The 13,826-nt window shown below is 39.9% G+C and overlaps 1 protein-coding gene across 1 annotated transcript in view; it reads left to right on the top strand.

Moving 5' to 3' along the window:
* LOC121631669 (brain-enriched guanylate kinase-associated protein) overlaps nucleotides 1-13,066 on the top strand; it is a 43,189-nt gene extending 30,123 nt beyond the window's left edge. The window contains exons 5-7 of the mRNA XM_041972666.1: nucleotides 4,451-4,558; nucleotides 6,708-6,791; nucleotides 10,806-13,066. Of these exons, the coding sequence (XP_041828600.1) occupies nucleotides 4,451-4,558; nucleotides 6,708-6,791; nucleotides 10,806-12,350 (1,737 nt within the window). The 3' untranslated portion in view covers nucleotides 12,351-13,066. The remainder of the gene's footprint in view (nucleotides 1-4,450; nucleotides 4,559-6,707; nucleotides 6,792-10,805) is intronic.
* Nucleotides 13,067-13,826: the final 760 nt, after the last annotated feature.

Raw genomic sequence — 13,826 nt, 5'->3', positions numbered from 1 at the left:
ACCATGAACTGTTTGTTTGGTCTTTCTGTTCAGCACCATTACTCTTTACATGCTTAACTGGTGTCTAGAGAGGAATTCAGCTGTTTTATCTGGTTACTCCTAATTAAATTTTTTCAGGTAGTCTGTATAGTACCTCTAGAAATGGCAGTAATTGTAGTGTTTTAAGTTAATTTTCAGCTTTGGCTGAGCATTTCTGCATTTCTTTAGTAATCATATTTTACTTTTCGTGGAGTCTTGCTCAGCTATATGATATGTAAAGATCTGCACTAACAGGGAATTGATCCAAACAAGTGTTGTCTGCGTAGCCAAAGCCTGAAGGGGCCCACCTTTCTACAGCCTCAAAGCAAGTGAATACATGACTGTGCTGCAATGTAGTGCATGTGACATATTTGTGCACTGTAAGGAACAAAAACATTGAAATATATAAAAATACATAATGCAAATCCCAAATTCCTAACAGAACTAAATAAGATCTTAATACTGCAGCTTTAGGTTAAAAATAAAATAAAATAAATTGTAATTGTAAAAAAATATACATTTGTATTAGTATACTGAGATGAAAATGGTTAATGAAATGGTAATGTGTATGTCATACAAGGATGACATGTTAGGTGTTAAAGTTTAAAGATGAAATAAGAAAGAAAGAAAGAAACGGTAATGTTTGTTGTTGTCTTTGTTTGATTTCCCAGCAGTGTAGCTTTTAACACCTCATGATTTGCCAGCAGCACCGGCAACAACAGAACTCTAACACCCCAAAAATAAATTAAATGGCGTGGATGACGTGATCATGATGGATTACCTGCAGTGCTTCAAACCAAAGGTGTATTTTTTCTGTTGTTTCACAATGTACAAAGGCTGAACCTACATCAAGATGTGGTTTCACATGCCAAGATTCACTGGAAAATAATTACTAAGTTCTTTCTATATTTACCCCCACTATTGTTGTGTTCATTGGGCAGCCTATTCCTTTCCTTTGTTTCTTTTATGGTGCTGAGGATCTGTTTTGTCTATGCCAGTGGTTATCATTGGTGTCGTGACTTAAAAACCACTTTAACAGGGTTAGAAATCCCCCAACCCCACCAAATATGGGAATGTGTTTAAGATGGAGTAGAGTGTTCTGCTCTCCTCGGTGAATCGCAGCACTCAGTAATTGCCCCTCGTGGGATTTAAGCTTCATTTGTTGCCCAGTGAAGAAGCAGAATCTCCAGCAGAATAAGTAAAACAACCGGAAGTGTCTTGAAAAAACTGACTTTTCTTCTGCTTTATACATGTAAACCTCCTCAGTCAAGATCTGAATGTGTGGCTAAAAGTGGTGGTCACTGAGATGCTGAGTAATTAGCAGAAACTTGCAAAGACAAAAAGTAAAGCTTTGATTTTCTGAACTTTCATACGTGCTATGAAACAATATCCTTCCTCTTTCACTGTCTCAATTGCTTTAAGATATGATTGTCAAAATATGAATATTTTCCTGGATACTGTTCTCTTTTATGTGTGGTGCCAACTGATAAGAAAGTCTTGGTGAAAGCATGTGTATCGAATCAGTGTGACTGAAAAAGATAGCAGAAATCAGTGTGTACAGCTGCTCTGGCCATAACGCTGTAATTAAAAGTACAATCTCCTCCCCTTCAAAGTACAGAACAAGATTGTGTTCATAATTTTAAATTAGTTTGCTTTATAGATTATGTGATCTATGCTCATGAAGAAAAAGGCACATCAGCATGTTTGAGGATCTATTTCATTAATAAATCAAAGTAAGCAGCCATAGAAAAAAAAAGATCTTCAAACTTTAGTCACACATTAAAATACGTGCCTTTATACTTTTGTGCTTCAGTCACAGTCATGCTTGCTGCCAATGCACCACTTTAATTACAAGTAAAATTATACAACGTGCTTTTAAGGTACAAGAAACAAACCATGTTGTCATGGTGGGCTTTATTTACAAGTGGCTTGATAAGAGACCATTTGTAATTTTATATATCGGCCATTGTCTTGTGGAATGCTGTTTGAAAATCTGGACCTTTGGGGTTCCTCATCCTGGGTTTTGCGCAAAGAATGGATGAGACTGTCAAGCTGAGAAAACTGCAAATCTATTACGCAGTGGCCACAGCACTCCCAAAGCATCCATAAATATACCCAACAAGTCTTACCAGAATTGAACTGGGTGGGATATATAAATAAATAACTTTAATCCCAGTATTCATGCAAATTAGCTACAACCATGTTGTAAACAAAGACTGTAAAATTGTGTAAAATTGTTTATTTCCTCTTGTAAAATTGGGCTTTATAACATGAAAGCTTGTGTAGTGCCTTCATTTTTAAACCTTCAGGTTGCTGCTTTGGCTTGATTTGCAATAAATATTACAACCATGAGAATGAATGTATTTACTTTTTATTGCAATATTGATCAGAATTTGGCTCTTTTTTGTAATTATTTTATTTAATGAGATCTGAAAACAGGGTTTAAAGAAATTCCAACCCTTGCAATCAAGCATTTAATTAAACAGACAGGATTGAAAGCTGCACTTCTTAAATAAGTTTGATATGATCATGTGATTACTTAAGACCCCTCCCTCTCACTTTTATAGAGCATTATATTGTCATTTGGCTCAGTGTCTTGCTGTTACAGCCAGCAGCTTTAATGTTTTGATCATTTAGTTCACCGTTCTGCTTATCAAAAGTTACAGATGCAGCAGGCGGCTGTTTTCATTTAAAAAGGCCCCTGATGAGCCTATTAGCACCCAACGGTATGCAGCAAAGAAACACAGTTAGTAGCTAGATGGTAAACACACTGCCGCATTTAGCAGCTAAACAGATATTTCCCTCAGGAGTTGGTGAAAACTAAACCCAAGTAAAAGCAGCGTAAATATTGAGCTTTCAGCAGGTGGAGACAAACACATCTCAAAATGAATACTAATGTAATCCTGTGTGAGCTGAATGTGCAAATGACTGTATGCAAACAAATGTTTATAGGTCAATGTCTTGAAACTGACACCAGAAAATACAACTGACATCAACATATTAACAAGTGTGAATTGTTCCTTGATCCAATGAAAGACCAAATTACTGACAGGCAGCAGGAACTGTCAGGAATTATATATTTCAGTTTGAAAATGCCTAATGTGGTTACCTGCATTGTCAGCATTGCAAAATATGAATAGAAAGTCAAAGTAATGAGCTAGAAAAAGAGCAGCGGGGAGCTAAACTTGTCGACAGCTGATTAATGAGACCATAACAGATTTAGATTTGCCTATCAGTGCTAGCCTATTGCTTAAACTGACATTAATTGCCACCTATTAGATTGGCTCTGTATCCCCGTATTTCAAAACAATCGCTGTCACTGAAGGATTAGAAGAGAGAAGGTTGGGGGCCAAGTGAGTGTATCATTTGTCAGCTGGTGCTCTGGCAGGTTTCAAAATTACTACTCTATGGGTGTGATTGCATTTGTGTGTATGTTTGAGACAGCGAGAGAGAGATCATTTTAGAACGCTTTACTGGCCCCTAGAGGCTGCACAGTTAATTACATGTCATGATGAATCTACTGTTTGTTGAAGTTAGAAATCTTGTAAATGCTGGTCCTTGATGTTTTAAGTAAACTACATATTCTTCAGCTGGAGACTGAATTGGCAGCTCAATTCCTCGATAACTATTTTCCAGTTTAATGCATTATTATCCAAAGAGAAATGCTGCAGTCTTGTGATAACGGTGTCCTGCTGCATCAAGTATGGATGTGCTGCTACAGGGCCATAGTCCATCCAACCTCAACACCTTTCTTTATTTCCATTAAAGAGCACATCAGTGCCTGTGACTGTGTTGAATATTACCACTGGATGTAAATTGCAGATGTGGAAACATCCAAACTGAATATGTGGACCAAGTATCAACACATTAATTGGCTACTTTAATTTGTTTAACTTTTCCAAAAGCTATATCCTGACATTATTCAAGACAGGTCAAGCCACCAAAATACAATTTAGCAGTGCTGAGATTAGTATGCAGAGCAGCAAACGAGCTGTCATCGCCATCATTAAACTCTACTGTTAATGGGCCTCAAATGTCACTCCACTAAAGTTATTTTGATCACTAAAACTGAATTGATTGTTTCATTTGTCTTTCTGACGCTCCCTCCTTTGTTTTCCCTCCTCTTTCTGTTTCTATGTCTCTTTCTCGTACTCCCAGAATAATTGATATGATATGAGCTCTGGCAAGTGTAATCTTCTTTTAATTAAAACCTGCTGCTAGCACAAGCCACAGACTAATAGAGACTCAAGACTCTCTTCCTTTCATTTTTCTTGCCCTCTGTTTTTTACTCTGCCTCATCAGTTTCCATGTCTAACTTTTTTCCTTTAACTCTTAACTTCCCAACCAAATGAATAATTCTCTTTGTTGATGTGTCCTTTGTTTTGTCTCTATTTTCTATTTTACCTCTTTGATTCTTTCTTTCACACTGCAGTCGCAGCACCACGAGGAGGAAAAGAGAGCCCTCAGCCGGGAAATCATTGTTCTTAACAACCACCTCATGGAGGCGAAGATCACCATTAATAAACTCAGAGAGGACAATGTGAGTGCATCGTTCTATTATCTCCCAGTTGCAACCCTGCCAGCATAGTTCCTGCAGCAAGGTTACTGTACCTCATGTGTACAGTGTTTGACCTTCTTTTTTGCGTGATGAGACTTAATTGAGACCATGCTCAATGATTTGCTGGATCACAAATTAAATAGTAGCCTGGAGCAAATAGGGAACAAAGATCTGGGGCCCTGAGGCATTTGCCTTCTTACTTGGTCAGGAATCTTTCCTACCGGGCACTGAAACACTAGTTAAATTTGGAGGCTGGACCGACAACCTATCAAAAAGCTACTTTCAAACTCCTCCCCTGTCACACTGGCAGCCTTTTTTATCGACCCACTCTTGCCCTCTGTATTTCTGCAACATCCAGGATTCCACAGTTAGAGGAATTAACTTTGAGCCACTGGGTGTTTTGTAGTGATTATGCAGAAATCAGTGGGTGTCCTCAGGGTGGGGAGAAGCTGAAGCCAGGGCTGTATGATACTGAGCTCATGGGCATGTGGCAGTCTGGTGCCTCACATTCTTTGAAGTGATTTTACTAGCTTTCTGTGTTGAGGGGATTCCAGGTTGTGATAGATTTTCTCTCTCTCTTCTGTGGCAATTATCACACTTCTGAACAATAGAGCATTTTGCCCATCCACATTGATGGGAGTCGAAGTTCATCTGAGTGGGTAGAGAAGTTGCTCCCTCAAAGCCAGCAGTTAACAGACATATCCCACAGACAGACTCAACACAGAAAAAAACAAATAAAAAATGCCCAGTGGATGGAGAACAACAGTTTTCAACAAAGAAATGTAAAAGAAGGCATTACTTTTGTTTATACTAGTCTTATTTTACAGCAGCCTGAGACATTCCCTTTACACACACATAGAGTTTAGTTGCCCAGGCAACAGTTAATGTTGAATCCTGAATATTGTAGGTTATTATCTATAACCAAAGATGAGAGAAACCTGAGGCAATCAAACTTAAAAAGATTAAGAGTCACTAAAGATAAAAGAAAAGTACAAAACTACAATAAAGATATGCCATAAAAACCAAACAACAAAGAGGCAAACAAATAAAAAAAAAAAGTAAAATGACCATGAGGAAACAAATAATGCTTTTATGTTTTGTCCAGCCTGTAGAAGAAGCAGAGGGACCCTGCCCACAGGGCCCATTCGTTTAATCCAGACATGCTCGTTATAAGATATTAGACAGCATGAATAACATCATTGACAGAAACAGCATCATTTCTTTCAAGTTAATAGTTCAAAAGTTTGTTTTGGGCAAGCTGAAAAGAAATATAATGGTTATAAAGCCAGTTGCTTTTAAATGCCAGGGGAGGTGAAACGATAACTCTTTTATGTTAAGGGAAGTATTGTCAGGGCTGTAATGTTACTGAGGCACAAGGCGGTTACAGTGTTGCTGTAAGAACTGACCTTCATAAGGGGAAGAATTTAACAGAAGAGGGAGAGGAAAAGATCCAAACCAGCCAACCACCTGCATAAACACACACATGGACAGGAACGCAGAAACAACAGAGCTGAGAGTCTGCGGTCCAGGTAGACCCTTTGCTGATGTTAGTACGAATCTAAAAGCAAGCATTGAAGGGAATGAGAGAGCACTGAGGTAGAAACTGACAAAAGAAATGCTACACTTGCTCTCATGTCTGCAAGGTGCAGATAAGTAAATGTGCTGTTTCAGTCAACTGTTATAAAATTAGCACAGACTGCACTGGTCAGGTAGAAGGTATATTGCACATGAAAAAGTTTGGTGGTAGTATTATGGTCCTGCAAACCTCTAATGTCAAGTAAAATTATAATAAATCAATTAAATGTGCCATCCACTTGTTGCAGTTATGCCAGTATTTCCGGAGAATATTCGATCATTGTTCTCCCAGAGAAATATCCTGGTTATTGTTACCACAGTCATGTCCGGATGAAAAACAAATGTAATAATTTTATTTGTGCTTTATTGATACCATTATTCTGTATTAGATACTGTCTACTAAGATTATTTCTCCTACACCTCCAAAATTATGAACCACAATTTTTCCCAGAGGTGTTTAAACTCATAATGCTGCTTGGTCGGAAGCTTACACGAGCCTTCAGAATGCCAGCAAAGTATGTTTAATGACTGGGAATATTTTTTGTGCCTCTTATAGGACCTGTACAGAAAAGACTGCAACCTAGCAGCCCAGCTGCTGCAGTGCTCCAAGTCTCACTACAGAGCACACAAGCTGTCGGAGGTGAGCTCACCAACACTGCTGCAGCTGCATTAGACTGTTCATGCTGCAACAATGCTTTGCTGACTTGAGCTTTGACTGTTTGAGTAAAATATCAAATGTTTCTAATTAATTTGAAAAGCAATCAATAAGATCAAATAAAATTGAAATTTTTGATGCAATGTTATTGAAATTTGGAGTGTTGCTGTGCCATGAAAAGCATTCATGAGCAGTTTTCACTGCAAGAATCATACAAGATGGTCATAGCCTGTCCAGCCAGACTGATGGAGGACTGCTGTCTGATGCACTGCCTCTCTGCATCTTGACTATGCCAAATGAATGAATGAATGAATGTATGATTGAAGGAAGGAAGGAAGGAAGGAAGGAAGGAAGGAAGAACTGATTTGACCTGCTGCAAACATACAGAAACATTTTACTATTTAAATTTAATTCGGTAGATTGGGTGAACTTTTAGTTATTCTTAATATCATGTTTTCAGATTTTTTTTCTAGTTATTAAACAGAACATTAAAGAAACTAAAGAAATCTTGGCTAGTGAGCCTGTGATGTGCTTAGCGACCTTGATGTGGCTACCACTGACAAGAAACTCACTTTTTGTGTAGAAAATTGTTTTTCACTTGTAAACATCAAAGACTTTCAAAGGTCATGTTTGACAGAATTGGGTTCCAACTACATTTTTGCAAATAACATAATGCATTATAACACCACTGACTTATAGTTCTGCCAAGCAAGTCAAAAGAAACATTTCAAATGATTTGTTTCTGTCGTCTACTATTAATAAGCTGCTGAGGTTGTTTACTTTATTGCCAAGAGATGTAGCTTGAGTCATTATGCCTTACTGTAAGAGAAATATTCATCTTCTTTCACATTTTCTCTATTCTGTTGCTTTATGAAAATTTAAAACTTGAGCATGCATACTTTTTCAGCCCCACAAAGTTATTTGTTTATAGAACAACTTTTGCATCAATTTCAGCTGCACAAATATGTGTCCATCTGTTTAGCGCATCAAGATTTTTGCCCATTTTCCAAGGCAGAGCTGCTCCAGTTTGTTCAAGTGAAGGGATTTATCTGTTGTAATGTAATCCTTCTGTCAAACCACAGTTTCTCAATAGCTTTGAGGTCTGGGCTAGATTGTTCCAAAACAATTTAACGATTCCCTTTAATCTGCTCTTCTAACTAAAGCAGGTTTTCATGAAAAAACATTAGGCTATCGTCTGCCCCATCAATCATTTAATTTTGACTTATTTTTCACCCCTTCAAATGAAAAACCTCCTACCAGCATAATGTTACCACCACCATACTGTATGGATAAGATGGTCAAAATGTTCCAGTTTAGTTTCACTAGACCAGAGTAACTTCCACATTTGGAGAGTCTTTGCTATTATATGCTTTCTTGTATATATATATAGATATATCTATATATCTATAGATAATGGGCCCACCACCCTGAACTACCTCCTTGTTGCTCTGGACCTCCTGCAGTTCGCGGATTGTCCCAACAGATTCCCGGACGACGCCATTGCCTTCCTGCTCCACATGACCCTCAACTACCTGGACTCTGAGAGGGTTAACTGTGTGAGAACGCTATTTGTGAAATTATTCATCGGCATTCAACACAGTCCCCTCTGGGGTGGCCATCAAGTGAAGTGACCTCAGGCTGAACTCTTCTCTGTGCAGATGGATCCTCAGCTTCCTGACTGTCAGACCACAGGTGGTTCCACAGGCAACCACACCTCCTCTCCCCTCACCCTTAACACCGGAGCTCCTCAAGGATGTGTACTTAGCCTCCTGCTGTACACACTCTACACCCATGACTGTTCAACCACAGCAAAAGACAACATCATCATAATGTTTGCTGATGATACAGCTGTGGTGGGTCTCATCTCCAACAAGGACGAGTCAGCATACACAGAGATTCGTCAGGAGGATAGATGCCAGCTCAACAACCTCCAGCTGAACGTCAGCAAAACCAAAGAACTGATCGTGGACTTCAGTCAGAAGCAGCAGAGGAGCTACACCCCGTTCACCATCTGTGGGATGCAGGTGGAGAAGGTGGACAGCTTCAAATACCTTGGGGTTCACATCTCAGACAATCTGACATGGACTACTCACATCAACACCATGAAGAAGGCCCATCAGCTTACCACCACATTTGCAGGACTTCAGACTTCCGATTAGGATACTCAAGAACTTTTACACCTGCGCTGTGGAGAGTATCCTTACAGGGAGCATCATCACGTGGATGGGGATTAGTTCTGAGCAGGATATTCTGGCCATCAGGAGGGTCGTCAACTCTGCTGAGTGAATCATCAGAACCTTTCTCCCCCATTTACAGGACATCTACAAAAAACACTGCAGAACTAGGGCCACCAGACTCATTAAAGAACCTACTCACCCCTGCCATGGACTGTTCAGCCTGCTGCCTTCAGGGAGACGGTACCGCTGCCTGAAAGCTCATACAGAGCGTCTTTCCTCACGCCATCCATATCATGAACGGACATCGACACACACATATTTATATTCATTTTTATATTTTCACTGCACGTTTGATACTTTTTTTTCCTGTTATATTCAAGCATCTGGAGTAGGTGCTTTTTTTTATTATTTAATTTTATCAAATTGCAAAATGTAACATGCGTTTTAAATAAAATATCACAAACCTGTATTAAATAGCTTGTGACCATTTAAATGGCTAAATAAAACATATGGCGTAACACTGCAGAACTCTGAAACTGTTAATTAAGATTTGAATCAGATAGCAGATGATAATAAGCTACCTCATTTTACTACATACTGCATATTTTCTTATGCCTCCCCCTACAAAACATTACCTATTTTCAAACTTGTTCCCTCTGGGAGAGGCATGAGCTCCTAAAAATAGCTCTTACAGCTTATTTTATTTTATGTTAAGGCGAGCTTCTATTTCTTAACAAAGCCAAGTCAGTATTTTATCTTTTTTTTATGCCCAGCTGGAGACCCAGAGCTCTGGTTTAATTTGAGTCAGAGCCGTTCCCTGTGGAAATGATGTGTGTTTGATGGTAGACAGAAGAAAGAGATACTGAGAAAAGTTCTGACAGAGAGCGAGGGAATGAGGGCTTTTGGTTGAGAAGGCAGTGGAGCAAGACAGAAAAGATGAAAGGATACAGAAAGAGAGGAGAAGAAAGAGCTCAGTGTGGCAGGAAAAGTTTTAACTGACCCTGACCAACTTCAATTGCCACAAAGAATCAGTTTGTAATTTACACACTCTGTCATGATCCGTGTGTTTTTGGCTTAGTTTTACGTTCCTATGGAGTCATTGTCTTGTCTTGTTTCCTGTTTTGTTTTGTAGTTCATTACCCTTGTGTATTGTTTCCTGTTCTACTTCCTGTTCGTTAGTACACCTGGTTTGATTTGCTCATCCACTTCACCTACTCAATATCCTCAATATATACCTGTTGGTGTCTGTTATTCTTTGTCAGATCATTTGTCGTGTTTCCCCATCGTGTCTCCTCTGTTTCATCCATGTAAGTTCTGTAAGGGTTTCGTAATTAAAATTAATTAATTTTTTGTCCTGCATTTGGGTCCACATCCTCCTCAAACCATGTCACGCTCAAACATGAACAAATCAAAATATCATGCATCTGTTCTGTCTGAGAGACAGACCATAAGAAAAGGAAAACCGGGGGGAAAAAAAGACAAAGCTAACAAGCAAATGAGCTGACAAATACAACACAGAGGCCAAGAAGTAGAATTCTCCTGAGATACACTAATTGGTTTGTATTCAGAGAGCTTGATAAGATTGAATTACTTTCTCAATCTAACTTGCATATTAAAATCCTTGTGAAACTGCAAAATCCTACAAATACAAAGACTTTGTGGAAAATGAGGCTATTGAGAAAGTTTAACCAGTACACTTTCGAATAACTTTGCAAGTAATTTTGAATACCAACTCAGTAACACGTTTAACTTCTGGTTGCAGCATCCCTTTTAATCAAACACTTTCTTTTGTCTCTTTCCATGTTTGTCTTCCTTTTCTCAGTTGCCCCTGGATTTCCAGGAACGCATCAGTTCCCACATGGAGAAACACAACCAGGGCAGAGGAGCTACTATGGCAATGTGTCACCCCAATTACTCAGATGCAGTGCCTACAACCATAATTGCCAAGGTGCTGGAGAAGCCTGAACCAGGGAGCAGTTGCCCTGTAACACGCTCACCCAGCCCCCAGCCTCAAGATGGAGACGTTCTAACAGGAACTGCAAGCACAGACCATCTGCACCGCCGCATTTCGTATAAGACATCTGACCTCTACTGCAGTGACACTGCCCTGTATTGCCCCGAACGATGGCAAGACTCAGAGCGCAGGCAGAGTGCCGATCTCCATGGAACTGGCCTGCATCAGCTCCAAGCCCAGAACTCCTTAGACAGTAACCCAGATGAAGATCCTTTCCAGTCTGGAAGTTTTTCTCACCATGAAACCCCATCCTCTTTCCACCACCATGATGATGAGTTTGGAACCGGTAGTCTCCCTGTCTCCAGTTCCTACTCCAGTTTCAGCCTTGCATCAGATGACAAAGTAGGAGTTAGTGGTGGGTGTGGGCGCACTGCCAGCAGCACCTTATCCTCTTCCCACCAAGGTCTTTATATTGACTGGCGAGATGGTGGCAGTGGAGACTTTGAGCACAAGAGCATGTCCTCATATGATAAGGATAGTCCAAGCTTCTCCAAGGCCCACAGCATCCAGCACATGGTGGCCTCCAGGAGCCCACAAAAGGGTACCTCACCAGCTTATACAAGGACAGCTTCATGCTTCAGTGAACCATACCACTCCAGCACTCCTCGCCTCGCCTCCTCTCACAGCATTGGGTCCACATCCGGACTTATTCAGGCCAATAGAGGAGCTCTGGACAGCAGAGGTGATGCACAAGTCCCTGAAGATGACCTTAGCAACCGTTGGCGACAGCTTAGCGTTGAAGACATCAACATTTTCTCATCTTCTTATAGCAACATAGCAGGACGGATCTCTCCGTACAGTTTCTCTGAACGCCACTTTGCCATGGGCCCCTCCAGTAAAGTCAAGGAGTCTCTTTACAGCAGCTTCCAAGAAGGAGACGATGTCTTCCACAGCCGCGTGCTGGACCAGTGTTTTGCAATGGGCTCCCCTTCACCCAGCCGCAGTCCTAAACCTAAGGAGCATCATAAGCAGGAGAAAACATCTGTGCTATATAGAGCCAAGGATGACAGCCAAGACTCTGAGTGCAGTCTGTTCCTCTCAGGGAGTTCTAAAGACAAGGAGAGCAGCGGGGGACCATCAGCTGCAAGCAGCACCAAGAAGGACTACGTGAACCTGAGCGCAGACAGCTCGGCTGAGTCCTTACACCAAAGCTCACTCGAAGCCTCAAGCCTTCAGCACTATCCTAGCCCCAGGCCGAGTGTCCGGCCTCGCCCAAGCTCCAGCTCTGCTCTCAGTGTCGGCCCCACACTCCCGAAGAAGACCTCTCCAAGATACCAAAAATTTGGTAGCACAGGGCTGACAAGGAAGGACAGTTTGACCAAGGCGCAACTTTATGGTACACTCCTGAACTGAGTGCAGGGAGACAGCTTTTCATTTTATGCATGATGACAATGATGATGATTTTTAACTTACTGTACTGCACTGTATGTCTCCCTGCAGCAAACACGTACTTGTAATCGGATGTGAAGATGTTGTTGTTTTCTGTATCTTAGCCAAGGCACGTTTCATACAGTCTGCAACGTTTTTTTCTATTGTGTGTCTTGATCCAGTGTAGCTATCTGATACCAGCTATTAAGTACATTTCTGTTACAGTAGAAAGAATAATTAGCATCAACAGGATGAAACCACAGGCCGGCAAAATGACGATACTTTGCTATGTGCTCTTTTTAGGTGATGAGCATTTAGCATAACAAGCAAAAGACCATTAAATTCTGCTTTAATGTACACAATATAATACCAGAGTAAAGTGTGTGTAATGAGGTAATATAATTACTCATGTTTAGAAGAGGTTTTCCATTACACATGCTGGACCACGCTGACTGCAAGCGTTCAGAATGATTTATCTATTCTCCTTTCCCTTTTTTCTGCATGATGTATAATGCACATATACACCGTATGATGGGAAAACACATTTGCAATTCAAGTCTTTATCACAGGGACATAATCTCCAAGTTTCACTCAGTAGAAGGGAAGATTTTCAAACTTATTAAACAGCAGACAGCATATATGAGTATCTATGTACACGATATTGATGTTTCTGAACAAGACAGAATATATATATACATATATACATACATAGACTCAAATGAATGAACACAGATGTAGAAGTAAATAAAAACAGCACATGGATATATAAGCTGCAGTGTTTTTAATATTACAAAGCTGGATTTTTTTCATATTTTTGTATTAAACTCTGCTGATGACATTGACAGTTGTAGTGCACAGTAGTTACCATTAAACCAGAACACTTGTGAAATTGCCTTAATCCTATTCAGTGGATAGAATGGTCTCCTTCACAGCATCAAACAACTGTGTACATACTGTATATCCACAGTAACGTTACCGTATGTAAACCCTGTCTTTGCAGTGTATGTTCTTCCTGTCAGATAAATGCACTTACAGCCACACGCACACGAAGAATCAAATCTGTTCTTATAAAACAGACTTTTACTAGTAGATTAGTTTTAGTTATTAACATCCGTACCATAAAGAAATCATACAAATATAGCCAAATTTCTTGATAAAAATCTTCAACATTGCTGGCACAAGATGCACAAACCAAAACAAGTGCTGGTTTATGTGAGATTAATTGAAAAATTCTCCAGGTATGGTGGCAGTTCAGCATTGTATGCACAAATATAGAAAAGAAATTGGACTGATTAAAAACTAAAATCTACAGCCAATGCTTTGCTTTAAACCAGCATGTTTAGTTATGCTATTTCAAAGAAATCACTGTGAAAAAAAAACAAAGTGTAGAGAAAGTAGCAGTCATTTTGCCTTGTTGGTGTGAGTAAAAAAAATAAAAATCTTACAATGAGCTCTCACCTT

Source organism: Melanotaenia boesemani, chromosome 20 (genome assembly GCF_017639745.1).
Source record: "Melanotaenia boesemani isolate fMelBoe1 chromosome 20, fMelBoe1.pri, whole genome shotgun sequence".
NCBI lineage: Eukaryota > Metazoa > Chordata > Actinopteri > Atheriniformes > Melanotaeniidae > Melanotaenia > Melanotaenia boesemani.
This window is presented reverse-complemented; position numbering and strand designations above follow the sequence as displayed.